At 55.0% G+C, this 27,881-nt stretch overlaps 2 protein-coding genes across 2 annotated transcripts; one reads left to right on the top strand and one right to left on the bottom strand.

The window, feature by feature from the left end:
* Window positions 1-2,679: 2,679 nt before the first annotated feature.
* Window positions 2,680-7,244, top strand: Tprg1l (tumor protein p63 regulated 1 like). Its single transcript, XM_090335974.1, has 5 exons — window positions 2,680-2,929; window positions 3,182-3,273; window positions 3,468-3,644; window positions 4,921-5,074; window positions 6,014-7,244. Exons 1-5 carry the CDS (start codon window positions 2,738-2,740, stop codon window positions 6,206-6,208), a joined length of 810 nt encoding a protein of 269 aa, XP_090192100.1. The 5' UTR covers window positions 2,680-2,737; the 3' UTR covers window positions 6,209-7,244.
* A 364-nt stretch (window positions 7,245-7,608) lies between these two features.
* On the bottom strand, window positions 7,609-17,455 carry Wrap73 (WD repeat containing, antisense to TP73). Its single transcript, XM_090333934.1, has 12 exons — window positions 17,357-17,455; window positions 15,347-15,499; window positions 14,559-14,675; window positions 13,251-13,323; window positions 11,917-12,020; window positions 11,286-11,372; window positions 10,868-11,002; window positions 10,706-10,783; window positions 9,719-9,806; window positions 8,624-8,749; window positions 8,160-8,351; window positions 7,609-7,887 (listed from the first exon to the last, which is right to left on the bottom strand). The coding sequence occupies exons 1-12, from the start codon at window positions 17,423-17,425 to the stop codon at window positions 7,745-7,747; spliced, it is 1,365 nt and encodes a 454-aa protein (XP_090190060.1). The 5' UTR covers window positions 17,426-17,455; the 3' UTR covers window positions 7,609-7,744.
* Between the last annotated feature and the right edge of the window lie 10,426 nt (window positions 17,456-27,881).

Genomic DNA, 27,881 nt, shown 5'->3' with positions numbered 1-27,881 from the left:
CTCCCATTATCCACCCCAAAACCAGAAGTGAGGGGAGGGGCAGAGTTCGGCCTAGTGCTAGAGTGCTGGCCTAGTGATTCCTCAGTACCACATACATAGAAAAAAAAAAGCTGGAAATGGTGTTGTGGTTCCAGCCTTGAGAAAGCCCAAGGACAGCACTCAAGCCCTGAGTTCAAGCTGCTGCTAACCTTGAGAAAAATAAAACTCAGAAACAGTGCCCAGGCCCTGAATTCAAGCTCAGGATGGGCACACACACACACACACACACACACACACACACATCTGAGTGTCTAGCCCAGAAAGGAGGTAGATCTAGGACAGGCCTCCCACCCCAGCTGGAGATGTTTTTCAAGGTCACTCTTGCTTCTCTCGTGGATCCACAATTCATCACAGGAAGGTCAAGAGCAGCCACATAGTAGAACCATGGTTCCACAGGGGGCAGAGTCAAAAGATATCCTCACAGCACAACCCCAAATCCAGCTACCTCCTCCAGGAGCTAGTCAGAGCTATGCACTGACCTCCATGCTGGAGAGGGTGGTACCTGGTTCCTAGAGGAGACACTGGCAGCTCTGGAGTCTACCCTGTGTCCCTCCATGTCCATCAGACAGGTGTCAAAGCAAGAAAACACAGGCTGGGAGCATGGCCCAGTGGGAGAGAGGCCTAGGCTTGGTACATGTGAGGCCAAGTTCAAAACCCAACCCTGCAGAACAGAAGCCCAGAAAAGTGGCACCCATCGATCTTGTGAGCTGCTCAAGAGAGACTAAGAATCCACTCTTTCCAGCTGAGGTTTCCAGGCTTCTGTGGGAAAATGTTAGTGTCTCCATCTAAGGCTGTGACCCAGAGGGGATGCTGCCCCTACTGGCCAAGTTGGGACTTGCCTTTAACAGGACCACAACACAGACGCTGGGACCCCACAGCCCCAGAGATGCCCTCACTGAAACTTTGAATGACCCCTTTGTTCTGCCTCAATGGGGTCACATTCAGATAGCACATTCGTGGTTCTGACTGCCCCAGTACTGTGGTGAATGTATTTGGAAAAGGGATCTTCAAGGATGATCAATCCAATATGGAGTCTCTCAGAGAAGAGACAGAAGGAAGATATGTGAAGACAGAGGCAGACAGAAGAGGCAGCCACAGGCCTGGAGCAGACATTCCCCAGGAGTCTTGGAGGCTGTGAAGCCCTGCCCACCCCATGCTTTTGAACTTGGGCACGGTGAGAAAGCTTCTGTTTTACACAGCCAGAGTGTGGTGCTTTGCTGGGTAACTGAGGACACCAGAGAATGCTGAGTTTATGTCTCATATCCACTCAGTCACTTGTCCCCCCCCTCCTCCCCCACCCCGCTTTGTCACTGCTCAAATTTATGGATGCCCAAGTCATTCCATATCCACAGAGGGCTCAGGCACCTGCGTGGGGTCCACCCTCACAGAGGTTCTGGCCAGCTCCTGAAACTCTCAGGGCAGCGTGGTCTATCTGATCTGGGCTCCTGCATGCCAACCCCCTCCCCTCATCGTCCTGTCTTAGGCTCACACCTGGATATTTGCCACCACTCAGAACTTCTCCGCTCTTCCCCATGAAGGATTTCCACTTTCAGCTCTCCCAGCAAATATTCTATGGGCACACACACACACAGGATGACCCGGCAAAGCCCAGAACATAGCGTCTAGTGAGCCGGGGTGAATGGCAAGACGTCTCCTGGGAGACTAAGGTTCCTGGGAAGGCTGGGGAAGTGGAGGCATCGGGCATGACCAACTGGGTGAGTACACACTGACTGCCCCCATCGCAGGCCCTGGGGGCAAGCAGGCGACCAGAAGAGGGCGGCGCTGGCCTCAGCGGCTCCGCTGCTTTCTCTCCTCTCTCCTCTCGGGGTGTGCGGTGTACTCAGGGCCTCCAAGCTGTCCCTCGGGACGACCCGGCTCCACCGCCGGCCTTCCCGTGGGTCACCGGAGACAGGGGCCTCCTGGAGTTCCCCGCCCAGGCTGGCTTCGGGCCTCCCCGGCCGGATGGCAGCCTCCCGGGGCGGCCGCGGCGCGGCGTGCAGCTCGAGGAGATGACGGGACCCTGGGCAGGGCAGGCCGGAGGCCTCGCCCGGTCTGCACCCGAGCTGGGCTGTCCCTGACCCGGGCCTCCGCGCTCCCCGCTCCCTGCTCCCGAGGGTGGCTGCGGGGTCGATGGACGCCGGCGAGCGCGCAGCACCGCGCAGGGGCAGAAGTCCAAGTCTGCGCGCGCCCCGCCTGCAGCGGAGCGGGCCGGCCCGGCCGGATCTCCTCCGAGCCCCCCGTGACGGGCCGGGGCACCTGGGTGCCCCGAGCGCCGCCCTGCGCTCCAGAGGGCAGAGGGGCGCCGGTCAGAACGAGCGAGGGACGAGACCCCGCACACCCCCGCTGCCGCCACGCCCAGGGAAGCCCGGTCCGCGCAGGACTCCGCCCCTTCCGCCCGGCCTCTCCCATCTCCACAGCAACCGGCAGCGGTCCCGCCTCCTCCGGGTCCGTAAACAGGAAGTGGCCTGAGAGCCATCGCTTCCGGCGATCTAAAGTGGGAGGGACCGAACGGCGGCGGAACTAGGACGCAGCCAATCCTGGGACGCCGGGAGCGGGGTCGTGGGCGGGACTATCAGGATGCAGCCAATCGGGAGAGACCTCCAGCGAGGCGGGGCCGGGGGGCGCGGCCGGGCGGACGGCAGCGGGCGGTGGGCAGCGGCGGAGGCCGGGTCGGGGTCAGGCGGCGGCCGGCGCGGGGATGCTGCAGCTGCGGGACTCGGTGGATTCGGCGGGCACCAGCCCGACGGCGCTGCTGGCGGCGGGCGAGGAGGGGGCGGCGGGCGGCGGGGCCCGGCCGGGAGCCGGCGCGCCCCTGCGCCAGACGCTGTGGCCGCTCAGTGTTCACGACCCCACGCGCCGCGCCCGCGTCAAGGAGTACTTCGTGTTCCGGGTGAGGGCCGGGGAGCGGGCCGGGGCTCCGCGGGGGGGGGCGGGGGGGGGCCGGGGCTCCGCGGGGGGGAGGGACGGGGAGGGGGCTGGGGCTCCGCGGGGCGGGGCGGGGAGGAGGCCGGGCGGGGCTCCGCCGGGGGTGGGGTGGCTGGGAGGAGGCCGGGCCTCCGCGGGGGGGGGGGGTACGCGGGGAGGAGGCCGGGGCGGAGGCCGGGGCGGGCCCTGTGGTGACCTGCTGCCCGGCCGCACCCAGCCCGGCACTATCGAGCAGGCGGTGGAGGAGATCCGCGCAGTGGTCCGGCCGGTGGAGGACGGCGAGATCCAGGGGGTGTGGCTGCTGACGGAGTAAGCGGGGTGCGGTGTGAGCCCGGGTCGGTGGAGGCGTGGGCCTGGCAGAGCCAGGCGGGACACCTTGTTGGGTCCCCCAGAATGGCCTCCACGGCCTCCCCTGGTTCATGGTCTCAGGACGGCCCGCGCCGCGGTCCGGAAGGGTGGGAGGGCCAGCACAGAGGCCCCAGCTGACTGGTCTGGGCCTCCAGGGTGGACCACTGGAACAACGAGAAGGAAAGGCTGGTGCTGGTCACCGACCAGTCGCTGCTCATCTGTAAATACGACTTCATCAGCCTTCGGTGCCAGCAGGTGGTCAGAGTGGCGCTTGGGGCCGTGGACACCATCTCCCACGGGGAATTCCAGTTCCCCCCGAAGTCGCTCAACAAGTGAGTACATGCAGAGGGCCCAGTCACTGGGTGTCAGGGCAGTGGCCCACCCTGGTCTTGTGTCTACCCTTATGAAGTCCTCAGTTTCGTGGGGCAACGAAGCTGTCCTTTAAGTAGAGGTGAGTGACTCTAGGGCATCAGAGGGCCTCTTGGAGAAGGCTGCTGGCAGGAGACAGCTCTTAGGCCTGCAGTAGAAGCAGAGCTGGCATACTAAAAGCAAACTTGGAACTTTCTCAGATAAGTACAGTCTATCTCCAGCAAATTACATGGTAGTGCTGTAGCCCTTACTGTCTGATGTTCAAAAGAAAAAAAAATAAGGTGCTATTTTTAAATTTATAGATGTTGCTAAAACTTGGATACATCTGAAAATACCTCATGGCTGATTTTCAGGAGCTGATCAAGGCTTTAAGAGAAGTTTCTGAAATAAGAGAAATGTGGACATCAGTACATAGCCAAACTATAAAACTTAAGAGATTTGGAATTGGGGAGACTTAACCTGAGGAAAAGTTTTAGTCAACATTCACTAGGACATTACAGAAAAAAGGCTGGGCTCTAGTGGACCTCTCATGCTGTAATCCTGGCTACCCAGGAGGCTGAGATCTGAGGATCGTGGTTTGAAGCCAGCCTGGGCAGAAAATATGCATGAGACTCCAGTTGCCAACCAGAAAACCAGAAGTGATGCTATGGCTTGAAACAGTAGAGAGCTATCCTTGAGCAAAAGCAGCTCAGGAACAGTGCTCAGCCCCGAGTTTAAGCCCCCTGCCCACCACCACCACCACCACCAACAAAAACCAAAAACCCCCCAAAACTCCACATGGGTAGATTAATATGTTCCCATTCATTTGGGGTCCATGCGGGGAGGTAACCTCAACAGGGCCTTGCAATATAGTCCAGGCTGTCCTTGACCTCATGACCCTCCTCCCTCCCATCTCACCTCCCAAGTGGGGTTACAGGTATGGCCCGTTGTGCCTGGCTGTGATTTTTTATTTTTAACTATGGAATGATTCACAAAATTTTATGTGTCCTTGTACAGAGACCGTGCTAATTAATCTCTTTATATAGTTCTAATTTAATAGGCACATAAAGGTGAAGTTTAGTGTACCCAGACAGTAAATTTATAATTTGTTACACTTCAGAAGGTCTTAAAACAGTCCTTTGTGCAGATGGTAGTGGCCACCGAACTCCATTTGTTTCCTGTTGGGCCCGTGTGCAGGCCACTTCCGTGGCGCAGCCCTGGGTGCTCAGGGCACCGTTGACAGCCATTCTTCTCCTTTAGGCGAGAAGGCTTTGGGATTCGCATTCAGTGGGACAAGCAGAGCCGCCCATCTTTCATCAGCAGGTGGAACCCCTGGTCTACCAGCGTGCCCTACGCTACCTTCACAGAGCACCCGATGGCAGGGGTGGACGAGAAGACTGCGTCTCTGTGCCAAGTAAGCAGAGGACAGAGGCCCAGCGCGGCTCCCTCTCCTCACAGCACTGCCTCAGTGCCGCCCAGCGTGGTGCTCCACCGGCTGCTGAGTACTGAGTGCAGCTAGTAGTGAAGAAATGGCCTTGCGTTTTTAAGAGGTTCAGTCAGGATGCGGCCTGGGTGGTGGGGGCTCCCGCTGTCTTAGGGAAGGAGAGGCGAGTTTGCACTGCTCTGGGAGCTGAGCGCAGCAGTGAGATTCCAGTGGCTAGAGGGTCCCAGGGTCTGGCAGAGGCCACACACACAGGTGCTGAGGGACCATCCAGGGCAGTTATGCCTGTGCTGCTTCCGTTAGCATGGACGCGTGCACAGACGTGAGCAGCAGTCACAAGTCCTGTCAACGTGTGGCATCGTGCTTGTCTCAGGACATGTGGGAACACATTCCTCGATTGTGGGGGACCATGCTGGCCGAACAATCTTCACTGTCAATCCTATAAAATTCCGTACAGCTCCATGTTTAAACTCCAGGTTCAAGCCCTGGCACTACACAAAAGTAAAAATCCCCACAGCAGTGCAGTTACATACATATAGGAAGTATACTGGTCACGCTGCCCATGACTGGTTTATATGTTTACACCTGAAGACCACAGTATACTCCTTAGAACAAGAATTGCTTCATGCCCACCTGTTGTGCCTCTGCCTCCCAGGTCTCACTTACACCCAGTGTTTGCTCTGCACCACTTTCCTTCTGCCAGCTTGTCCTTTGGTGTGTGTGGGGGGGTGACCTTCTGTGATGCACTCCTCAGAACCTGCCTTTGTCCTGATGTCACGCGTGACTGTGTGGAGTTTGGAGGGGCCTAAATTCTCAAAACGCTTATTTTTTTTTTTCCAAGTAATGGGTTACTCTGGTATTACCAAAAGGTTAAAGCTCTGTTCTCCCCCCACCCCCCTTCTCTTTTTGAAGTTGGAAAGCTTCAAGGCTTTGTTAATCCAAGCTGTCAAAAAAGCCCAGAAAGAAAGTCCCTTGCCAGGACAAGGCAACGGCGTGCTGGTGTTGGAGCGCCCACTCTTCATCGAGACCTACGTGGGGCTGATGTCCTTCATCAACAACGAGGCCAAACTGGGCTACTCCATGACCAGAGGCAAGATAGGCTTCTGAACAGCAGCACAGGCCCACCCCAAGGCTGGCCGGTGGACTGGGTGTGGGGAGTGTGGCCTCATGCTGGCCCCACTGTGGGGTGGGTGTCACTGAGGGATCTGAGCAGAGTTAGAATAGTCAAGTGTATTCTATGTATTTAGTCAGATTTCGGGTGCCAGCTGATGTGAGCTTCCAAAAGCATAAAGACAAGCTGCCGTGCCGCTGGTGTTCCCCGAGTCCGATTCCACGAGTCTCTCCTGTGGACCTGTCTGGTCTCCCAGGTTCCTCCCAGTCCAGCCCTCCAGCACGCAGCCATCCACTCCCATGGTGCATTGTGCACACTGCACACTGCTGAAGGTGGGGCCCTACTGTCTCAGTGCCTGCACTACTGCACAGATGTTTACACTGGGCATGGAGTTTTGTATTAGAGATTCAATCCACGTTTAAGTTCAGTCCTCAACAGCCAGCAGACTGGTCACGAGCAAGATGCAGCCTGGGACTGCTTGGCTGTTGGTGAGCAGTGGCTCTTGTAAATATGTTCCACTAAAGTCATCCTCCTTCTAGAATCAGTCCAAATCCTGTTAATAATTGGCATCTTGCCCAGGCATGAAAAGATTAGTCCTTAACACGATTTGTAACTTGAGAAAGTTACCATTGATCGTTATTTGCACATAATTTTGACAGCTAGATGTATCCTAAGTTTACATTCTATTCATGTTTAAAGGGGGCTGAGGAGTTTGCTTATTAAAGATGCACTTTCAAAAAAGGGCCACATTAGATCCTCGTGTCATCCCCCCCAACCATTCCTGCAGCCCTTGCATGGCTCCTGGGCGGTATCCGAGGCTCTCTAAATGGGCCTGAGCTTTGGTGAGCCTCCCTGCATCCATAGCTTCCCACATCACTGAAGCACTTGGTAAACAGCCATCGCTGCTGTCAGTGTGGTCATCCCCAGTGCCGGGGCGGCTTGAGGCTGAGCGGCATGGGTGAGGAAGGCTTCCCCGCTGACTCGTGTCTCAGCGCGTGCTTCAGTCTTGTAGTAAAGACGTTTAGAACCACATGGACGTCGCTGTTGCCCTTTCTTGAAGTTATTGTGGTTAAAATGGCACACCAGCTTAGGAAGCAGCTCGAAGGAGTATGTGCACAACTGCAGGCCTGTCCACTCACTCTGGTGCTCCTGCTGGCTGCCTGGTAGGCACCGGCTGGAGATGCCCAGAGCTGCGCTGGACAGGCCAAGTGTGCCCTTGGGGTAGGCCAGCCTCCACCTGCTGCCCTTCAGGGTGTGTCTAAGGTGTTGGGGGCCCATGCCCCTCCCCACAGAAGCTCTGTCAAGAGCACTGTGCGATGGATGGCGTGGCTCTAGCTCTGGAGGAAGGGAGGGAGCTCCATGACCTGGGGCCCCCCACAACTTTCCAGGAAACAAGTGAATTGGCAAATGTTTATTTTAAATATGAAAATTACAGCAGTATACTATACATATTTACAGAAATCCTGGACTCCGGCCTGAGTGCTCCCAGTCTGCCCTCAGTGGGAGGCTGTGCAGCTCTGCCTGGGCAGGTCCTATGCATGGCCGTCCCTTTGTCCTGAGGCTGGGCTGACCCCCTCTGTGGTCTCCAGGAAACACAGACAGAAGTGGTCCTTACTGAGGAGGGCCAACGAGTCCCCACTTAAATGCCAGCACAGGGAGAGCACTGGAAAGTCACCTGGGGAGAGATGTGCATGGCCACAGATGAGCGCGGAGAAGTCAGGATCTGGGGGAGGTGTGGACTGGAGATGCCCATGGGAGGGCCGCCTGCCAGGGAGCGGGGTGCCCGGTTAAGAGGTGGGGTCAGGCAAAGCCCAGAGCCCCCTCTCGCCAGGAAAGCTTCAGGCAGCAGGTGCAAACACTGGGCGGGGCCTTGGGTGAAATACTGCTGCCACTGGGCCCCCTGGTGCCCACGGAGGGGAGGCAGCGGTGCCGCCCCACAGAGCTTACCTTCCCCGGGCACCTGCACGGACACACAGCCGGCAGGGGACCACAGGTAGACCTTGCTGCTCCCGGTGCAGAGGGCCAGCCTGGGCTGCTGCGGGTCCCACTGGAAGGCGCGCACAGGGGCCAGCTGCTCCAGCACCACGAACAGCCTCAGCCTCCGGATGTCCCACACCCAGACGGCATTGGGGATGTTGTCTGCAAGGGAGCAGGCGGCGGCACTGGGTCAGGCGGGGCAGCAGGGCCAGCAGTGGAACAGAGCACACGGGCTCCACAGGCTGTCCACTCGGGACACAGGCCCACAGGGGAAGCCTGCCCCAAGAGGAGCCAACAGGAGTGGGCAGGGCGGCGGGGCACTGAGCTGATGGCACAGCTGCTAGCCAGGGAAGGAGCTGTGCCCCGCATGGGGAGCCAATCATCTCCCGAGGACTAAGGACAGGGTGGACACAAGCTGGGGGCACCACACTGACCATTCCTCGTCGCCAGGAAGTAGCTGTCAGGGCTAAAAGCCAGCATCCCTATGCCCATCCTGGGGTTCGCTCTGTCGGCCAAGGGCTTGAGGGTCTGCAAGGCCACTGGCATAGAGGCGATCTCATCTGGGAGAAGAGAGGGAGCGAGGGAGGGAAGATGGCTAGGAGAAAGGGAGGGAGGGAAGGAGGCAGGGTAGTGGGAAGGCAGGGGGAATGGGAGGGAAGACTGCACTGCAGTATCTCTGAGGTTGCAGCCAGAGGATGGAACTCCCATTTCTTGTCCTAGGGAGCCCGGCCTGAACAGAAAGCATGGGGTTGACCTCCGCTGACACGGGCTCAACTGGGAGCCACAGTCCCTGGGGTACAGTGGTGCCACCACCTGCAGGGCCTGGAGCAGAAATGGGGCAAGAGGGTGCGGCAGTGTCTCACGTCCAGCTGTGCCCAACCAGCAGGAAGGCCACCAGCAGCTCCAGATCCGCTGTTCTAGCCATGGTGTCAGCTATTCCCACCCCTCCCAGCTGCTCAGCTCCCCACCTAGCTGAGCCCCAGCCTTAGCTGCAGGAAGGCTTAGTGGTGGCAGCAGGAGGTGCTTAGGTTTCCACAGGCCCAGGGGAATGCACTTTTTCCACTTCCCTGCAGAGCAGGCCCCAGGCCTGTGTCCAGCCCCTGCCCAGTCACCCTCTACTCTTTCATTCAGGGAGTTTAATTTTCACTTAACACTGGACGGGCTGAGCGACTACCTGGAGCCCATGCAGACAGTGGGGGGAGGACAGGCTGAGGCAGGCTGCAAAGGAGATGGACTGCCAGAGAACACTGACCTAGCACCCAGCGGCTCCAGAGCAGAGTGGACAGCAGTGCCAGCAGTGCCAGGCCACACTGGAAGTTCCCAAGACCCACAAAAGCAAAACAGCTAGGGCATAACTCAAGGGGCACAAGTGCCTGCCAGCATGAACAAACCAGGTCCTGGGTGCAACCTCTAGTACAGAAAACAACAAAAACTCTACAATTCACCTGGACAGAGGAACTGTCTATGTCATATCTAAGCACAGAGAAAAAGCACTTTCTCCCACACAGGAAGGGGCCTGGGCTGCTCACATTTGCTCTCGGAGAGGCGACTGGTCACGGGGAAAGCCAAGAGGTCCATCCCCAGCTGTGTGCTCTTCTTGGCTTCCTTATATACAACCTGAAAGACAAAAGGCCACCTACCGGTTTGTGACAGGAATGAGAAGCCCGGTGACCCGGGAAATGGCCCTGAGGGCCTGGCACACAGGCCTGACACAGCACCAAGATCTGTCCTCGCTGGGAGGGAGAGGTGGCAGTGCGGCTCCTGCTCGGCCCAGCACCTGCCCAGGTCCTCTGGCCAGCCCGCCCACCCTTCAACAAGTGGGCCCCAGTACATAGACATGCACTGTTTAGACAGGAATGTCACATGCACATACTGTCTCTCCTCCAGACTCTGCCTGAGACCCACCTGCCTGGTGCCTCGTACTCCCTGCTCCTCCTCCACATTCTGAGCAAGGGCAGCTCTCCTAGCCTTGCCATGCGGCCCCCAGACCACTGTCCCGGTCTGGGCTATCTTTGCATAGGTGCACTCCAAAAGGGAGGTAGCATTTGTCTTTGTTTGCTCCTGTCTCCCAATGACCAGCAGTCAGCAGGCCTGGTACTCTTGACACTGCTAGATGGATAACCAGGTACCTTCCCCTCCACTGTGGGTCCTCAGGCTCTCCCCACTGCAGCCCCCTCAAAGACGCCTAGCTCTCCAACCCTTCCCTGACGGTCCCTCTGCCCCCACTTTGCAGAGGCAGCGTTCTGTCTGCTCTTCTCTGCCTGAGTCAGAGAGCAGAGCCTGGCACAATGGATGTCTAGTACTTTCTGGCAGAGGAGGGTCCCCTCTGTGGAAAATAAGTATCTGTAACACGCCTGACCAAGCACAGGACTCCTGGCTGGGGCTGGCAGTAAAAGTCAGGCCTGTGGGTGATGAGGGAGCCTGGCACCAGGAGAATGTGCTGACACCAAGTGAAGGGGCAGCTCCTGCTCTGAAACCCCACTCTGCTTGAGCAAAGACCCGCATGGCAGACTCACTATCTTGGCATCGCTGAGGGCAGCAGGATGAGCAAACTCGGCGATCACCCTCCAGGTGACGTGATTAAGGAGGCGAACCTGGGGAAGGAACCACGGAGGGTGTGACTAGGTCCCTCCCCTCCACCCCTCCCCAGGCGTCCTGTGCCCTGCTCTGTCTCCCACCTTTCCATCGTAGCTGCCAACTGCCAGGAACTGACTGCTGGGGCTCCAGGCCACAGACTTGATGCCTAGGGACCATTCATAGGCACAGTACGAAGAAAGCAGCCGGCCGTCCAGGGAGTACAACAGAATCTTGTACTGCAGATGAAACAGTCAGATGTGCCAGGTGTGCCAGGGGCATGGCACTGCCACTGCTACAGGTGAAACCCCTACTGGCGGCAGCAGGGGTGGGACAGGGCCAGGCCTGGACCTCCAGATTGGGACGAGAGCAGAGGGAGGCACTGATGGCCTGTGAGGAGAGTGCCCTCAGTGCTGTCACCATGGAAGCCAGGTGGCAGCCCCCGCCCCCCACATCAAAGGCATCAGGTAAATGCACATGCAAGATGGAAGTTCTTGGTCGAGAACACATCCTGCCTCATACCTCCAGGCAGGAGTCCCACACTGCCAGCACACAGCCATTCGGGGCCCACTCGATTCCAGCTAGATCCTGGGTGTCTGTGTCGAAGTGCTTCCAAGGGAAAGGCAGGGCGACCGCTTGAGGACTTTCCAACACAGCACTGCCTTATATTACAACGGATGCTTCTAATGTTTTGCCTTCTTCCCGTGTCCCAGTCCTGCCCTTTACACAGGCGTCACTGGCAGTGCCAGCACGGGCCCTGCCTCTAGTGTCCACCAGACAAGACGCTCCGGTGTGTCCCCGTGTCCCTGTGAATCCACACCTTCCCCTGCCCGTGAGCCTCGCTCCTCTAAGACCAGTGCTGCTGGGGCCATCTCCCCTCCCTCCCTTTGCCCTTCCCAACATGTCTCTTAACTATTGCCCTTGTGCTCAGGCTCTGCCATCTGCAGATGCTCTGTGCTGCAGCCCCTGCCATGTTGCTCAGACCCAGCCGTGTCAGGGTTACACTCAGCCTCGTTCCTCCTGGTGAATGCTGTGCCTGATGGCTGCGCTCAGAGGACACCACACAGAGGGGTGCAGTGGTCAGTGCACAGCACTGACAGGCAGTCCTGGAATCCTGAGCCCCCCCCTCCCCTCCCCTGCCCTGCAGCCTTACCCGGAGGAGCTGCCAGTCACTGCACACAAAGATGCTCACATAGTCCCTGCAGTCTCGACGCTCAGCCAACGCCAGGTACCGGCCATCTCTGGTGAAACTTATTCCTGCCGAGAAAAGAAAAGCAAGGAGTGTCGAACAAGAGAAGGGTACAGCAGTACCTGCCAAGGAGGGGTACGGAAAACAGAGCAGAGGTCAAGAGAAGGAAGCACCAGGAGTGCAGGCTGCAAATGTGCCATCCAGCCACAGGGAAAACCCCTGCACTGGTGTCATCTCACAGCAGGAGATAGGTGGTGCTCTCTCTGTCTCTGTCTGTCTGTCTTTATCTGTCTGTCTCTCTCTGACATCACACACACACACACACACACACACACACACACACACACACACACACAGTAACACAGTACCACGCAGCACAGAATTTCTCTGAATTATATCACATGATCCTGAGGAATCTTCCAGAAAGAGCACAATGCCTTATGAATTGCCAACTTCTATTTTAAAAAAAATTTGGCACCTAGGCCAGTCTGGGGCAGGCAGGCTGTGGGTTTCAGGCCAGCCTGGGCAGCACAGCGAGACCTTGTCTCAAAGACAAAAGTCAACTTTGTATGGTATTTATTTTTGCTTTTAAGTTTAGTCATTTGGAAGAACTAATTCTTTGTGTGTGTGCCGTTTCTAGGACTTGAACTCAGTGCTGGGGTGCTGGCCCTGAATTTTTGTGCTCAAGGCCAGCACTCTACCATGGAGTCCAGTTCCATTTCCGGCTTTTTGGCGGTTGACTGGATATAGAGTCTCATGGACTTTCCTGCCCGGGCTGGCTTTGAACCACGATCCTCAGATCTCAGCCTCCTGAGTAGCTAGGATGACAGGCGTGAGCCACTGCCCCCCAGCCAGGAAAACTAAAAATTTAAGATACTTAGAGACACCAGCTGTCCCACTCTACAACCAAATAATACACCCCGTCCCCACAGTCTGGAGTCACTAGGTGTGCCTGGCCCAACCACGCCCTTCCACCCAGAGCAGGAGGCCAAGCAGCCCCATCACCCAGTCCTTTGTAAGGCCCCACTGGCTAAGAGCTTGGTTTTGCTCCAAGAAGAAACTGGGGAGTTAAAGCCAACAGCCAATCCCAGCTCTGCCTGAGCAAAGCACCTTGTACAATGAAGGCTGGGCACAGGATGCCTTTTGGAGGCCAGGTGCAGGCTCACGGCAGCCAGGAGCCCTAGGGCTCACCAAGGGCTAAGTGGCTGTGAATGCTACTGTTCGGAGCTTTCCACGTCAAAAGGGTGGAAGGTCCCAGAAGCATGACAGAGCCGCACACAGGAGGGCACACCACTCACCCTGCTGACAGGCTTTGGGGTACTTGATGTAAGATATGGACTTGGTGCACAGAGACCAGACGGTTGTCCGCAGCTGTGGGGAGGAAGAAAAAGGGCTCAGCATGTACTGAGAAGTTCCCTATTTATTTTTGAGACAATAGAGCCAGAATGTGGGAAAAAAAACCCTAAAAACTATAGTTAACTATAGGGATCGGCCACTCTATCAGCGCCTGCAAATGACTGGAAGAGCAGAGCTCACTGGGCCACGGTCGGCAGAGGATGGCTCACCACAGGACAAGGGCCTGTCAGGAGGGTTCAGAACACTGCTGAGGGCAGAGAAGGGCCCACCACACACGAAGCTCTGCATATGCAGCCAGCAGGATTCAAGGTGGAACAGCAGGCAGTGCAGGCAGGTGGGCAGGCTGGCTGCCAGAGGCTGCCCGTGTCGGGAAGCACAGAAGGGAATCAGCCCCAGGACACGAAGTACCCCTGGGCACGGTATAAAGGCTCAGTCCTGACCCTGGGGGAACTGTGAATGAAACAACCATGTGGTGGTGTTTACCTCATTGTTTTACCTTTCTGCAATGTTGGGGAACAACCCTGGGCCTTGTGCATATGAGGTGAGCACTCTACCACTGAGCTGCGACCGGTAAGACACCTGGCACAGGCTCTGGCGCCATGTCGGCATCACCAGTGCACTGACCACCAACCACCCCAAGATCAGGGCCTCCAGGAAGTTTCTATTAAAGCTCACTTCCTACTGCTGAACTAAAGAGACAGTTTAAATCCTTGAACAAGTTTTCGGTGTTTTATTTTTTTTTTTAAACTGGACAAGAATGTTACGCTGGGTATGTATTGAATAAAATGAATGCTCTCACTTATGGTGGGCAAGCTGCTCCACCCGCCTTTCATGTTCCCAGGCCATCTCAGGAGTGAGGTCAGATCACCTGGAGGGTAGGTGGGTGGAAGTGGAGAGCAAGGCTGATGGAAGATGAGGTGGGTGGAGGAAGAGGAGAGTGCTGCAGCATGAGGTGGGTGGAGGACAAGCACAGGTAGCAGATGAGGAGGGTGGAGGATGAGGAGTAGAGGATAAAGAGGAATGGAGATGAGGAGTAGAGGATAAGGAGGAGTGGCGGATGAGGAGTAGAGGATGAGGAGGAGTGGAAGATGACGAGGATGAGGTGGGTGGAGGATGAGGAGGAGTGGCAGATGAGGAGGATGAGGGGATGGAGGAGGAAGAGTGGAGGATAAGGACTGGAAGATGAGGAGGAGTGGAGGATGAGGAGGGTGGAGGACTACCAGGGGCTGGTGGAGGAAATGCATACTCACATGGAATTCGGTCGTATTCAGAATGTGGCGTCCATCTGGGCTCCAACAGGAAGCCACCAGCCCTGCAGAGCCTTCATCAATTTTGCAGTGCCATTCAGGCTGCTCCAGAGACCACACCTAGAGTCATGAGAGAGAAAGAAAACCTGGTTGCAAACTGGCCACCTCACCCCACCCAGCTCTGCAGGGCAGAGGGCAGCTTGAAGAGGGATAAAAGGAGAACCACCATGAACTTTCAGCACAAAACGCTGGTGCCCAATCCACTGGGACAGCAAAACACACTTCTTGGTAACCTCCTTCTGTGAGAATTTCCTTCAAAGCAGTGTATTTACGTTCCACGCTCTATCCCAGACCAGCACTGCAGCTAGTTAGGCTTTGGGTATGTAATGAAACATTGCCCTCTCTTAGTACCTTCTAGAGCACACAAGTCAAAGGTGCAGCCTCTGTTTAGTAAACACCTGCTGTTTGTATTTGTTGGCAAACTAAGAATATTTTGGCTTTTCTGATTTTTACAAGTGTTTCAATTCAACTATTAGAAGACTATAGCTCTAAATGAAAACTGATTGGAACTCACATTTTTCCAAAATTTTACTCAACAAAATCAGTGCTTCAAAGTACCACTTCCACAGAACATTTATCCACAACAGAGTACCTGTATGAGCCTCTGAAAACATGGCTCACATTACACACCTGCGTGAGTCTCCATCTGTGCATGGCACACACCCGCACAAACCCCACTGTACAGAGCACACTCCTCTGGACAACTCTCTGCCTGCATAAGGCACACGTACCTGGACAACTCCCCGTTTGTACATGGCACACAAGATGAAGAGGGAGTCTGCGGACCACTCTATGTGCTGGACCTGGTCCAAGCAGGTGTACAGCTGTAGGATCTGAAGGGTACTCACATCCCTGATCACTAACCGGTACTGGACACAGGAAGCCTAGGAAAAGAGAAGAGAGCAAGGCTTTGATACCTCTAATCTTCAGGGAGCTCCTTCCCCATCTCAGAGGCTTTATATCTACAGAGCTTTGTGCTCATCAACCACAACGCAAATCCCCCAAACAAGGTGAGTTATACAAAGATAATGCTGGAACCTGTAAACTGGGTTTTAAGACTACTACCAACTTGATCATCACACTGTGTACATGTATGTATTCAAGAATCACATGTACTCAGATCTCGGCCTCCTAAGTAGGTAGGATTATAGGGCTGAGCCACCGGCACCAGGCTTACTTATTTTATGATGATTATTTCAGTTGTACAAATTTAAGGAGTACATGTGTTTATTGGTTCAGAGCCAGCTTGGGCAGGGAAGTCTATGAGACTCTTAACCACCAAAAATGCCAGAAGTAGAGCTGTGGATCCAGAAGAGGGATGGCCTTGAGCACAAAAGCTCAGGGACAAGCCCCACACACAGGCCCTGAGTTCAAGCCTCAGAACCATTTATGTACAAGATTATAAAACCAGTGTACCACAATGCTGAGTACCAGCCCCTAAGCACCAAAATTACACACACATATAAAACCTCTCACAATCACTGAAACTTTCATAAACAATAAAAAAAAGTTATGAAGGGACACCTTGAAAAACATACTAATTTTGGGGGGTGCCACTTAAGTCAATTTTCTACTTTTTTAGCTAAATGTGGTTGTGATTTAGAATAGCACCTTTATAAACAAAGTAAACATGAAACTTGAGAGTGCAAAGGTAATAGGAATGACAAAGGCTCAAACTGGGAAAAAGAAAAAAAAAGCACTGGTTAACAGTAAAAAGTGGATAAACACTTTCCGTCTCTGGTATTGGGGATTGAACTCCTGAGTGTTTTGCTGGGTAACTAGAGATAAAGATTTTCCTAAATTTTGTCTGCTCTGGCTGGCTCTGAACCAAGATCTTCAGATCTCAGCCTCCTGGGTAGCTAAGATTACAGGAATGAGCCACCAGTGGCTGGCTTCAAGGCATACTTTCCATGAGTCTTTTCTCCCCCATTTAATGGCTTCCCGGGGTCACATATCCACCTCCCTCTTTCTCCCTCTTCTGAGGATTTACTACACTGGTCACATTGGTATTTCCTGAAACAAAGTAACTGCTCAATGTTTTCAACACTTTTCTGTCACTCCTGGAACGAGCAGTTTAAAAAAAAAAAATCTAGTCTTGCGTTGGACGGAACGCTTGTCCAACCATTTGTTCCCATGTGGCAAGGACACAGAGCAGGGCAGCCCCACCAGGGGTCCGTCTGTGACAAGGGAACGATCCATCTGCCTTTGTGACAGTAACAGTGGGCCTCCAGGGCGTACAAGCCGCACTTACTTATGCCTCTTGCCTCACTGACCTCACCGGGCTCGGGAAACCTGTGCAGGGGAGCTGGCAGCTGCCGGGCTGGCCCTCCTGCGCCGGGCCCCTTGACCCCTACCTGGGCAATCGGCCCTTGCCGGGTCTCACCCGGGCCGGGCGCCGGCTCAGGTTCCCGGCCTACCCCGGGCACTGGCCGAGTTGCACCTTCTTAGGGCACCTGCCCAGGCCGTGCTCCCACCTCGGGAGCCTCTGCAAGCCCCGTCACCTGTCCAGCTCCCACTCCTGCCCTAGACGTGCTCCATGGCTCTGCCTGCGTTTGCTGCTGCCCAGGGCCCCCGGGCCGCCGGGGTCCGCGCCGACCTGGGCCGCCCGCCCACCCGCCCGCCCGCGGCCCCAGGGCCCCCGGCCCGCCCCACGCCCCGGGCTCCGGAGAACTAGGCAGCCCGGCGCCTCCAGTCGCGTCCCCGCCCCGCCGCGGGTGCTGGCCGTGGGCGCCGCCGCTCACCAGGTACTTGCCGTTCGGGGAGAAGCTACACAACAGGTTGGAGAGCTTGAACACCTCGGAGAAGTTCATGGTTGCCGCCGCGCGGGCTCCGACCGCCGCCGGCCGCGGCCCCGGAAGTGAGGCGGCGGAAGTCAGCCGCAGCCAATGGGCACAGAGGGCGGCCGCGCTGCATTGTGGGTCGGGGAGTCCGCGTCGCGCTCGGGGCGTGGCCGGGCGGAGCCCCGCCCCGCCGGCTCGGCCCGCCGCGCAGCCCCGGGACCCCCGGCCTCCGCCCCGCCCCGCTCGTCCCCCGAGCTGGGACCGCAGGCTGGAGAGCGGGATGCGGAGCTAAACTGAACTTCCGCGGGACGGTGCAGCCTTTGGGCTGGGGCATGGTTTCCCCGGGCGTCCCCGCGTTCCCGGCACCGACAGCCAGGGCGCCCGGGAGCTGGTGGGCCCGGGCGTGCCCACGCGCGAACACGCGCGGTCCACAGCGTCGAAGCTGGAAGGGCGCTGTGGCTCCAGTGGCAGAGCACCAGCCTCGAGGGCAGCAGTCAGGGGCAGCGCCTAGGCCCCGAGGTCAAGTCCCGGGACGGTTAAATTCGTAAAGAAAGAAAAGCACCGTCTTTCCATCTGAGCCTCCAGAGTCGCCAGGACACCAGCTTGTGTTTGCTAGTGCGTGCGCGCGCGCGCGCGTGTGTGTGTGTGTGTGTGAGAGAGAGAGAGAGAGAGAGAGAGAGAGAGAGAGAGAGAGAGAGAGAGAGACAGAGACAGAGACAGAGAGAGGGAGAGGGAGGGAGAGACAGAGAGAGAGAGAGAGAGGGAGAGAGGGAGGGAGGGAGGCGGGCCGGGAGGTCGTCTTGCTCCCGTGTGTCCCAGGCCACGGATAGAAGGAATCTGACACGGGCGCCGCGCGGGTCATTCTCTCCCGCCTGCTGGTTCCTTGAGCGAATCTGGGCTCCAAAGCCCTCGAAGAACGGAGGCCCGTGGGCGCCCGCGGCTGGATCCCCGCTCCATGCTCGTGGACCTGGGACGGGGATCCTGCGCGGTGGCTTGGCTCCTTGTTGGAGGGCGAGTGCCTTGTTGGAGTGCCTTCCCGACACCTCGTCTTCCCTGGACAGGGCCTGGCCATTCCCGTGCCCAGGATACCCCCCGGTGTCCATGCAGCCTCTGTCTCCCGCAGACTGACCCGTGCCAGACGCTGCGTTCCGAAAGTCCAGCGATGCCCCCTCCCCCGGGAAGCTCCCCAGGGGTGTAACCAACACCCCCAAAGATGGGGGTGAGCACTCAGGGTGCCTGCAGGCGTCATGCGCGGGCACTATTAGCCTTTTCTGCCCCCAGGCCACGCCGCCCTCCGCCGTGGTATTGGTCTCTGCACCTGTAATGCCCAGAAACTTGAAGCAAACTGCAGCGAGTCGTTTATTGACGGGTTCGAGCCCGGGTCTCTGCGCACTGATAGTCGAGTGCAGACCAGAGGCCCCGAGCACGAAATTACAGCACCTTTAATACATTCTTTGGTAGGGGGAAGGTCCCAGCAAGCATTGGCAACAAATCAATACACCACACGGCAAATTCATACCACGATTCCATTAAATGATTGGCGCAATACAAAGAGGGAAGAGGGTCGTGACCAAAGGGTTTGTGACTAAGCATTGGTGGGTTTAGCGAGCTGTTGTGCTTTGAACTGATTGGCTAATGGGTGACCCAATATGGGGTCAGTGGAGAAAGACCTGACAACAGGCTAACAGTTGGCTGGCCCTCGCAAGTCCGGCCTTGTAACTTATGCTCCAGATCCGGGAGTGTCTGGGGCCCAGGGGCGAGTGCATGGTTGTAGATTAGCCACCAGACCTGCAGTTACATCCCTCAGGGTTTTAGCAAGCAGGTAGACAGAAGCAGAAAGGCAAGTTAAGAAAAGACAAGTATAAAAATACAAATGGCTAGCATAGGTTTATAGAAAATATATATTTTCTACGCTCCTCACACCCCCTCGCAGAACACACCATAGGTGAGCAAGAACTGTAGTAGGCTGAGGTGGGGCCCGGGGTTCGAGACAGCCCGCCTGGCCGGCCCTGCGTCGGGCAACCACTTTAAGGCAACCTCGGCGGCTCGGCGAGATGGCCTGGACAGGACGCCGCCGTGGAGCCTGGCCCTGGGTCTTGCGACCATCAGGTGCCCGGCGAAGGGCCAGCGGGATCCTCCAGCCGAGGCGCCGCCTCCCGGGATGAGGTCCCGGAGGCCCCGATCTCCCGGCAGGGAGAGAGCGGGGCGCCGCGGGGTCCGGTCGGGTGAGCCCTCGCTCAGCCCGAAAGCTCAGCTCCAGAGCGCCAGCGACGCCCCCCTCTGAATCGAGAACCGTGAGCCCCGGGTGTCCGGCGCACCGCCCGAGGGGGAAGCGGCTGGGTCCGCATGCAGAGAGGCGGAACCTGGGGGGCCGGGGCCGGGGCCGGGGCGCGCGGAGAGCGGCCCGCACGGGAAGGGCGCGGCCGACCCTCCCCGCTCCGTGCCGTCGGCCTCGGCCCCGCGGACCCAGATGCCCAGCGCTCTGCCGAGCGGGTCGCGGAAGGGCCCGGGGGTCGGAGGATGGGGCGTCCGGAGCCCAGAGAGAGCCGGGGAGAGGGGTCCCGGGCGTCGGGGCGCGGAGAGCGCGGCGGGGCCACCCCCTGGGCCCCTGCGCGCCCGGCTGCCGCCCTCAGACCTGCGGGCAGTGGCGCTCGCGTCCGGCCCGCTGCGGGGCTCGGCGCCCGGGCCGCTTCGAGCCTCGCTCGTTCCGGCGAACGCGACCCGGGCTCAGCAGGGGAGACGCGCGCCAAACCGCGGCGGGAAGCGGGCGGGGCGGAGCGGGCCCGGACCCCGACTCGGAGAGGGCCAGCTGGGGAGGCGGAGCGCGGGCAGGAGATCGGGGCCCCGGCGCGGCCCCTTCGCCGGGCTCTCCGCCTGCCTCGCTCGACTGCCCGCGCTGCCTTCCCGCCGCCGGGCCGCGAAGGGCGCTAACGCCCGCGGCCGCCTCCCTTCCCCGCGGCACCTCCCCTCCCCGCGCCCATATAACCCGCCTCGGGCCCGGCCGCCCGCCGCCCTGCCAGCCAGCGGAGCCCGTCCGCCCGCGCGTCCGCCCACCGAGGGGGCCGCCGCGAAGCCCGGGCCGGCGCCAGCGCGGCCCGGACGCCGATGCCCGGGGCTCCAGCCCCAGCAGGTAGGCAGCGCGGAAACCCGCTGAAGGCTTGGGGTCGGCCGGGCTCCGCTCTCGGGGGGATCTCGGGGGGCCCGGCCGGCTCGGGGCTGCGAAGCCGGGAGGTAGAGGTGATGGGCAGATCCTGCCGAGGCCCAGGGGCCCCGAGACCAGCCGGCGGCCGGGCGTCGGGGCGCGGCCCGCGGGGGTCCGGGCGCGTCTGTCCGCTCGCCCCGCGGCCGTCGGTGGAGCGGGGCGGCCTGCAGCGCATGGGCGGGCGAGGCCGGGTCTCGGGGCGGGGGTCGGGAGTTGCGGAGAGCCCGCAGGCTCCTCTCCGCCGCGCCCATCCCAGGCGTTCGCTCCCCGGAGCCCCGCGCCCAGAGGGCCGCCCGGGCCTCGCCCTGGGCCGGGGAGCGAAGCCCGCAGGGGCGCCGGGCTGCGGCGGCCGGGGCTCCGACCTTGCCAGGGCGTCCAGCCCGCCGCGGCTCCAGGTCCAGGGGGAGGGAAAGAAGTCGGCGACGAACTCAGGCTCGGGTTGGAGCGCGTTGGTTCTTTCCCAGCGCTCCCCCTTCCAGCCTGGGAAGCGGCTATTATTTTGCGTCTACTCAGCTGGCCATTTCTTAGGGGCCATGAGGAAGAAACGAGCCTGCACACACCTAGGTTCTCTAGGACACAGAGCGTGTCCATGTGTGTGGGGGGGTCCCACCATCTCGGGGTCAGGAAAGAGTGCACCTCTGACCCCAGCCCCCTGGGCTCCCTGTGTGCCGGGACCCTCGGGACCGCTGCCTCTCATTAACCCCTAATATCTGACTTTTTTGTGGTTGAGTTTTTAAAGTTACGATGATTGTGGTTGATTCGTCTCATCTTGATAATTCGCTTTAGAGGAAATGGAGTAAATGAAAACAAAATAAATTACCCCTTGGCTGTGTTCTGAAATTCGTGCCATCCATCCTTGGATTTATCCCATAAGAGACTTTAAAAATAACAATGATAATAGTAATCATAAAGCATTGCTTCGAGAAGAATGAGAAAGTTGTTAGGCGATTTGCTACACGAGATTTTCTGGATGTGATTTTTTAAAAAATAAGAAAAAGGCACTGAAAGCTTCAAAGTTGTTGCTCACCAGTCAGTTGGGGCTTCAGGTGGGCCTGGGAAGGAGGGCCTAACCCACCCGTGGCTAGCATCGGTAGAAAAACAAGTGGAGGCAACATCTGCCCTGTGGTCTTTCTGGTTAAGGTTGTGGAGAACACCTGTCTGTCTGCTAATTCTGCTGGCAGCCCCATGGAAAAGCCATTCTGGACTAAAGGTCAGAAGGCAGGAGTTCAAGTTCTTCTTTCTGTCCTTGGGCCATGAGCAAGTCACTTAACACCTCCAAGCCTCAGTTTGACCCTCCTACAAAGTAGGGTCAGGAGAGCAGTGAACAAGCTGTCATATCCAAAGTGCCCTGAAGAAAGCCTGGCACCCACTGGGTGGCCCCTAACACATTGGTGTGAGTCCTAGGTGCTGCCCCTCTGTTGGCGGGGGAAGCGCCAGCTCTCTGAGGCATCTGGGGCAGGGTGATGGCAGTGAGGCAGAAGCCTGCCCACAGCCTGGGTGGCATCTGGGGCTATTTATAGAGCAGGCCCCACCCAGGCCCAGGAATGGATTTACAATGCTGACCACAGGCAATCTCTGAGATGAAGAGAAAGGTTTAAGAGGAGAGGGGGGCCACGGGGCCCAGGGGAAGCCCTGTCTGTGCTCCCCCCAAACAGAACTCATTTTTATTAGGGCATAAATGTAAGTTGTATATTTATTTCAGTGGGAGATAGTTTTCTGTCACCTAGTTCAGGGATGAGTGACCTATAAGTGCCTACAAATGGCACTGTAGACATGGCAAAAAAAAAAAATCAGGAAAACATCATCTGTGTGGGTTGCCACCATTTTATGGCAGACTCATTTACAATTTGGTGGAGGCAGAGCCATTATTTTAAAACACGGTATTGCCTCACGGTCCTACTTCAACAGTAAAAGAGAAAGAAGAAAGGTTGGTGAGTAATTAAGTGATCATGTTTACGCCAACAGCGCACGCTGATCCTGAGGCTTGAACCTCAAGACCTAGCTGCTGCCCCTTAGCTTTCTTTGCTCAAAGTTTGTGCTCTACCATTTGGGCCACAGATCCATTTCTAGATTTTTGATGGCTCATTGGAGATAAAAGCCTCATGGGCTTTCCTGTTCGGGTTGATGTTGAACCATTACCCTGAGATCTCTGGCTCCTGCATAGCTGGGATTACAGGTGTGAGCCACTGGCCCCATGCTATGATTGCCTTTTCTTTTTTTTTTCTTTTGGGAATATTGGGGTTTGAATTCAAGGGCTCCCCTTGTTAGACAGTTGCTCTCTTGCTGAGCCACAACCGCAGCAAATTAGCCCTTTAAATGTGAAAATGGACAGACAGAAATTCCCTGGTGCACATCTGTAGGAGGACACAAGTCAACACTCTGGGTGTGGTAAAGGTGGCTGGTTCCCTTTGGGGGCTCAGGGGGAAAAGGCATTCCAGGCCCTTCTGCAGACCAGGGTCTGCGGGCCATTCTCACAGCTCACTGGCTTGTTGATGTACTCACCGTCTCTGTCTCTGTCACACACACCTTCTCCCCATCCCCACACCTACCTGATGAACCCAGGAAGATCTCCTCATGAGACCCTCACCTTAATCACATCTGTAGAGATTCAAATTCTGAATAAGATCACACTCTAAGATCCTGATGGATGTTTCTTTCAGGGAGAGACTGCCATTTATTCAGTGCATTCAGATAATTACAATTCAATCATTGGTGACGATTTTGCTTTAGGCATGTATAACCTTCTTCCCACAAGGAAGTGTTCCTGTGGTCTCCAGATACACACAGAGCGAGACACATCCCAGTTACTACAAGAGGACTGCGGGAAAGACTAGTGAGGGCATCCCAGCCTAGGTAGCAGGGCCAGAAGGTCCAGAAGGCAGTGGGGCAGGGGAGGGAAGACTGGCACCCCAGGGCAGCTCTACTGAACCCTGAGGAGGCCAGGTTGCAGGATGTACCCTGCTGGGGACAGAGCAAGTCAGGTCTTGGGGCAGTGGAGGAGATGGAGTGGGGAGAGGAGTGCGTGGGGACAGCTATAGTAGATTTCCTGTTGAGGTAGGCTCTCCAAGGAATGAGCTGTAAGGGAGAAAACCTTGCTTCCTTCCTGGTGTGTCAGGTAGGCTGTGACATAAATTGACATGACACAGATCCACAAGGGAAAAATAAATGTAGAGCTGAGCGTGATGGCAGAATCCCATCACTGTGGAGACTGAGGCAGGAGCAGCACAAGTTCAAGGCCAGTCTGGGTTACATAGCAAGACCTTATCTAAAAGGAACTTAAAAAAACAATTTTAGTGACACAAATATGAGACTTAAAGCATTGACAAGATGAGCACGATGTAGAATCAAGTGATGCAGAGCTATAGCAAGGGCCGAGTGCTTTAGGCTTCCCAGAAGGGAGCAGAACTGGGGAGGGTGGGGTATGCAGGAATCCGTGACTGGTGACAGGTGCCTGGGCTGCAGACGTGTGTTGCTCCGCTGATAAAAGTTGTCGTGGAGGGCCGGGAGTTTGGCGTAGTGGTTAAAGTGCTTGCCTAGCATGCATGAAGACCTGGGTTCGATTCCTCGGTACCACATACATAGAAAAAAGCCAGAAGTGGTGCTGAGGCTCAAGTGGTAGAGCTCTAGCATTGAGAAAGTCCAAGGACAGTGCTCAGGCCCTGAGCCCAAGCCCAGGACTGGCAAAAAAAAAAAAAAAAAAAAAAAAAGTTGTCGTGGAACAGCTCTCAGGACTGAAGGGCCGCCCTAAACAATCTGCTCAAAACAATCAACGTGTCAGTGTGGCATTCTGGGCTCCTTCAGTCCTGATCTGGGGTGGAACATATGAACCCCATGTAAAACTTCCCCAAGAGGGCATCCAGAGGAATTCAGTCAGGGCCAGTCCCTTGTGGAGACAGACAAGGACACCTAAACACAGAAAACTAGCGGCAGGTGCATTCAGGTTTCCTATAGAAATGCAATTTTTCTCTAGAGTCTTCCTTTCTCTATTCAAAATATTTACAATGGACTAATTCATCAATCGAAATGTCAAGTCTCCTTGTCCTTGGCCTGATGTGTGGAGGGCTGGGGAGAACACCTGCTCGGCGTGGGTTCCATTCCTGAAGAGAACCACGAATTTACCTGGATAGTTACCCTAGCTGTGACTGTGCAGGTTCTCTTCAAGTCAGCCTCGCTGGCCTTGGTAATAAGGAATCTCAGATTGGATTTTAAGTCTTTGGAGGCCAGGAAGCCAGGCTAGCACAGCCGGTTATCAGCACCTACCACCTATGCCTCACACTCTGGTGAATTTGCTTTTCAGAGGTACAGAAAAAAGTGTGTGTGTGCGTGTGTGCGTGTGCGTGCGTGTGTGCGTGCGTGTGTGTGCGCGTGTGTGTGTGTGTGCGTGTGCGTGTGTGTGCGTGTGTGTGTGTGTACTGGGCTTTCACCTACACTCTGTTCTTTTCTCCTCAAGGATGGCCCTCTACCACTTGACCCACAGCTCTACTTCCAACTTTTTTATGATTATTTAATTTCAGATAAGAATCTCATCGATTTTTTTTTTTTTGCCTCATCTGGCTTTGACCCTCGGATCTCAGCCTCCTGAGTAGTGAGGATTACAGGCGTGAGTGAGCCTCCAGGGTGCTAGTTCTCCCAAATATTCCTGTTTCTTGGTCCTCCCTGAAAGTGAGGGTCCTTATTCTGCCTATAAACTAAGTAACAAGCTACACTGATTTTTTGAATGTATGTAAATATTGATTTGAAAATATGAATTCTGGGAGAATCACATAGTTTCAATTCTGTCTACAAATTCTAATTTTTGCAGATGTTGTAAGCTATAGCTTCCTCATTAGCATTGTGGAGATTGGTACCCAGTTCAGTACTGTCATAGTAATCGTATCAGAAACCTGTGCCGGGCAGTGTTCTTCGAGTTCTCTTTGAAGATGGACACTCAGGATTAGACTTGTTTGGAAAAGCTTTCAGGAAAGCCTCAGAATGCAATTAACTTCAGATGACCAAGGGGAGGGAGGCGAGCTTTTATGCTGCTAAGAAATCTTGCCATTTGTCACACGGTAAGAAAATAATTCAAATTATAACCAATACAGGATATATAGATTTCTTGGAATCTTACATAGTTTTGACATGAAAGTATAATGTAAAGAAGGTTAAATACTTGATAATCCTTTCCATGCAAATAAATAGTTTAATATCCTCTAGAAGGAAAATTAGTGAATTCTTTTGAGATATTCTGGGAGAGAAGGGCATCTGAAAATTCCAGTGTTAGAAGCAAGAAAAGATTTAATTTATAATCTGATTTTTGGAACGCTACCAAAATTGCAAAAGTATTAAACTTGGTTAAGTAAAAATCACAGATCATTCTGAAATAGCAAGTATGTAATTTTATCAGGACAATAGTTAAATATTTCAAAGACAAATATAGAAGGTTATACAATTTGCAAAAAGCCAGAACATTAAATATTCAGAAGTTTTTTAAGCATAAGGATAAAATAAAGTTCAGAAAGGTACTTTCATAAAACACAGAATCTTCTTATTTTTTGGCAGATCAGCTAGAGTTTGAAGAAAAATTTCTTACAATCTTGTATCAAGATCAAGCCAATATGAATGTTGTAAGGGGTGACATTGATCCAGACACATTATACTCATAAACTGCTTTGTTGAATGGCAATATGTTTGTACAACTACTTAAAGATAATAAAATATATTTCTAAAAATTAAAAATAAGATCAAGCCAATCCTGTAGGAAAACTGTAAAAGGGAAGTAGAAATTCTAGCTTTGCATCCATTTACTTCTTACTCTTGTTTTTTGTTCATTTCAGAGCTGAGGCTAGAACTCAGGGTCCTGGGCAAGTATTTTACCACTTAATTAAGCCCAGCCCACATCAGTTTACTCTTGATGTCAGTGCCCTTTTGTGTGTGTTTTTTCTGCCCCCCATATTTATGTTTATACTGGGGCTTGAACTCTTAGCTTTTTCTGCTCAAGGCTGGTAGCCTACCACTTGAATTCTAGTTCCAGAATTACTGGTTCATTTGGAGATGAGAGTCTCATTGGCTTTCCTGCCTGAGCTGGCTTCAGATGGTGATGCTCAGATCTCAGCCTCCTTGGTAGTTACTAGGGTTATAGCTGTGAGCCTATGAATAGAATTCAGTTTTAGGAAACCTCACTACATAAGGTTTTTCATCTCCCTCTGTCTCTTGCTAGCTGTCTATGTCCATTTGGTTTTCTTTTTCCCTTCCCTTTTTTCCTTCCTTCCTACCTTGGAAGCAACCTTTATGTTAGATCCATGCATGACCTGTTCATTTTCCAGAACTAAAAAAAGCATTCCTGTGGCTGTTCTTACCCAAACCATGCCTTATGTTTCTTGTATGCTGAATAGTTTTACCTTTTTTTTTTCTATTTAGCTTTTCTTTTTTTTTTTGCCAGTCCTGGGCTTGAGCTCAGGGCACTGTCCTTGGACTTTCTCAAGGCTAGAGCTCTACCACTTGAGCCTCAGCACCACTTCTGGCTTTTTTCTATGTATGTGGTACCGAGGAATCGAACCCGGGTCTTCATGCATGCTAGGCAAGCACTTTAACCACTAGGCCAAACTCCCGGCCCCTAGTTTTACCTTTTTTAATAACACATATTAAACATTTAACTCTTCATTACTCTAATTTCCAGGGGGATATGAGGAAGCAAGCAAGAGCAAGCTATGACGCTAGCATTCTATCTATAGACAGGCAAAGCCTCACCATTTTTACAAATACGTGGCTCCTTGTAGTTCAGTTTTTCGATGTGGCACAGGTGTTTACTAATAGACACAAATACCTTTTGTGCTTTAGTAAGAAGCCAAAAGTCGGGTTGGGAGCATAGATCCGTGATAGGAAATTCACCTAGCATGCACAAACCCATCTATAAAAAGACACTATGCTGCCCTTGGGAAGATCTGCTGGGTGGGGGGACAGGGGAGAGAGGAGGGGGGAAGGGGAAGGAAAAGAAGACAAGAGAAGGGAAAAGAGGGGGAGGGAGAAAGGGAAATGGAAGGGAGAGAAGGGGAGAGGAAGAGAGGGGAGAGAAGGGAAGGGAGGAGAGGAAGGGTATGGAATAGGAGTGAAGCAGAGGAGGGAGGGGAGAAACGGGAGAAGGAAAAGATTCCTATTCTGTCTTATTTGGAAGTGATCTAGACATGCTATGAATAGATATTTACCTTAGTATACATAGCTTTTCAGGAGCAATCTACCCAAGATGTGTGGTGAACATTTGTTTTATGAATGGTAGTAGCATACATTAGTTACATAGGGGAGGGTTTT

This window comes from Megascapheus bottae, chromosome 6 (genome assembly GCF_031878675.1).
Source record: "Megascapheus bottae isolate mThoBot1 chromosome 6, mThoBot2.hap1, whole genome shotgun sequence".
Lineage (NCBI taxonomy): Eukaryota > Metazoa > Chordata > Mammalia > Rodentia > Geomyidae > Megascapheus > Megascapheus bottae.
Note: the sequence above shows the minus strand (reverse complement) of the source record. Positions and strands in the feature narration are given on the sequence as shown.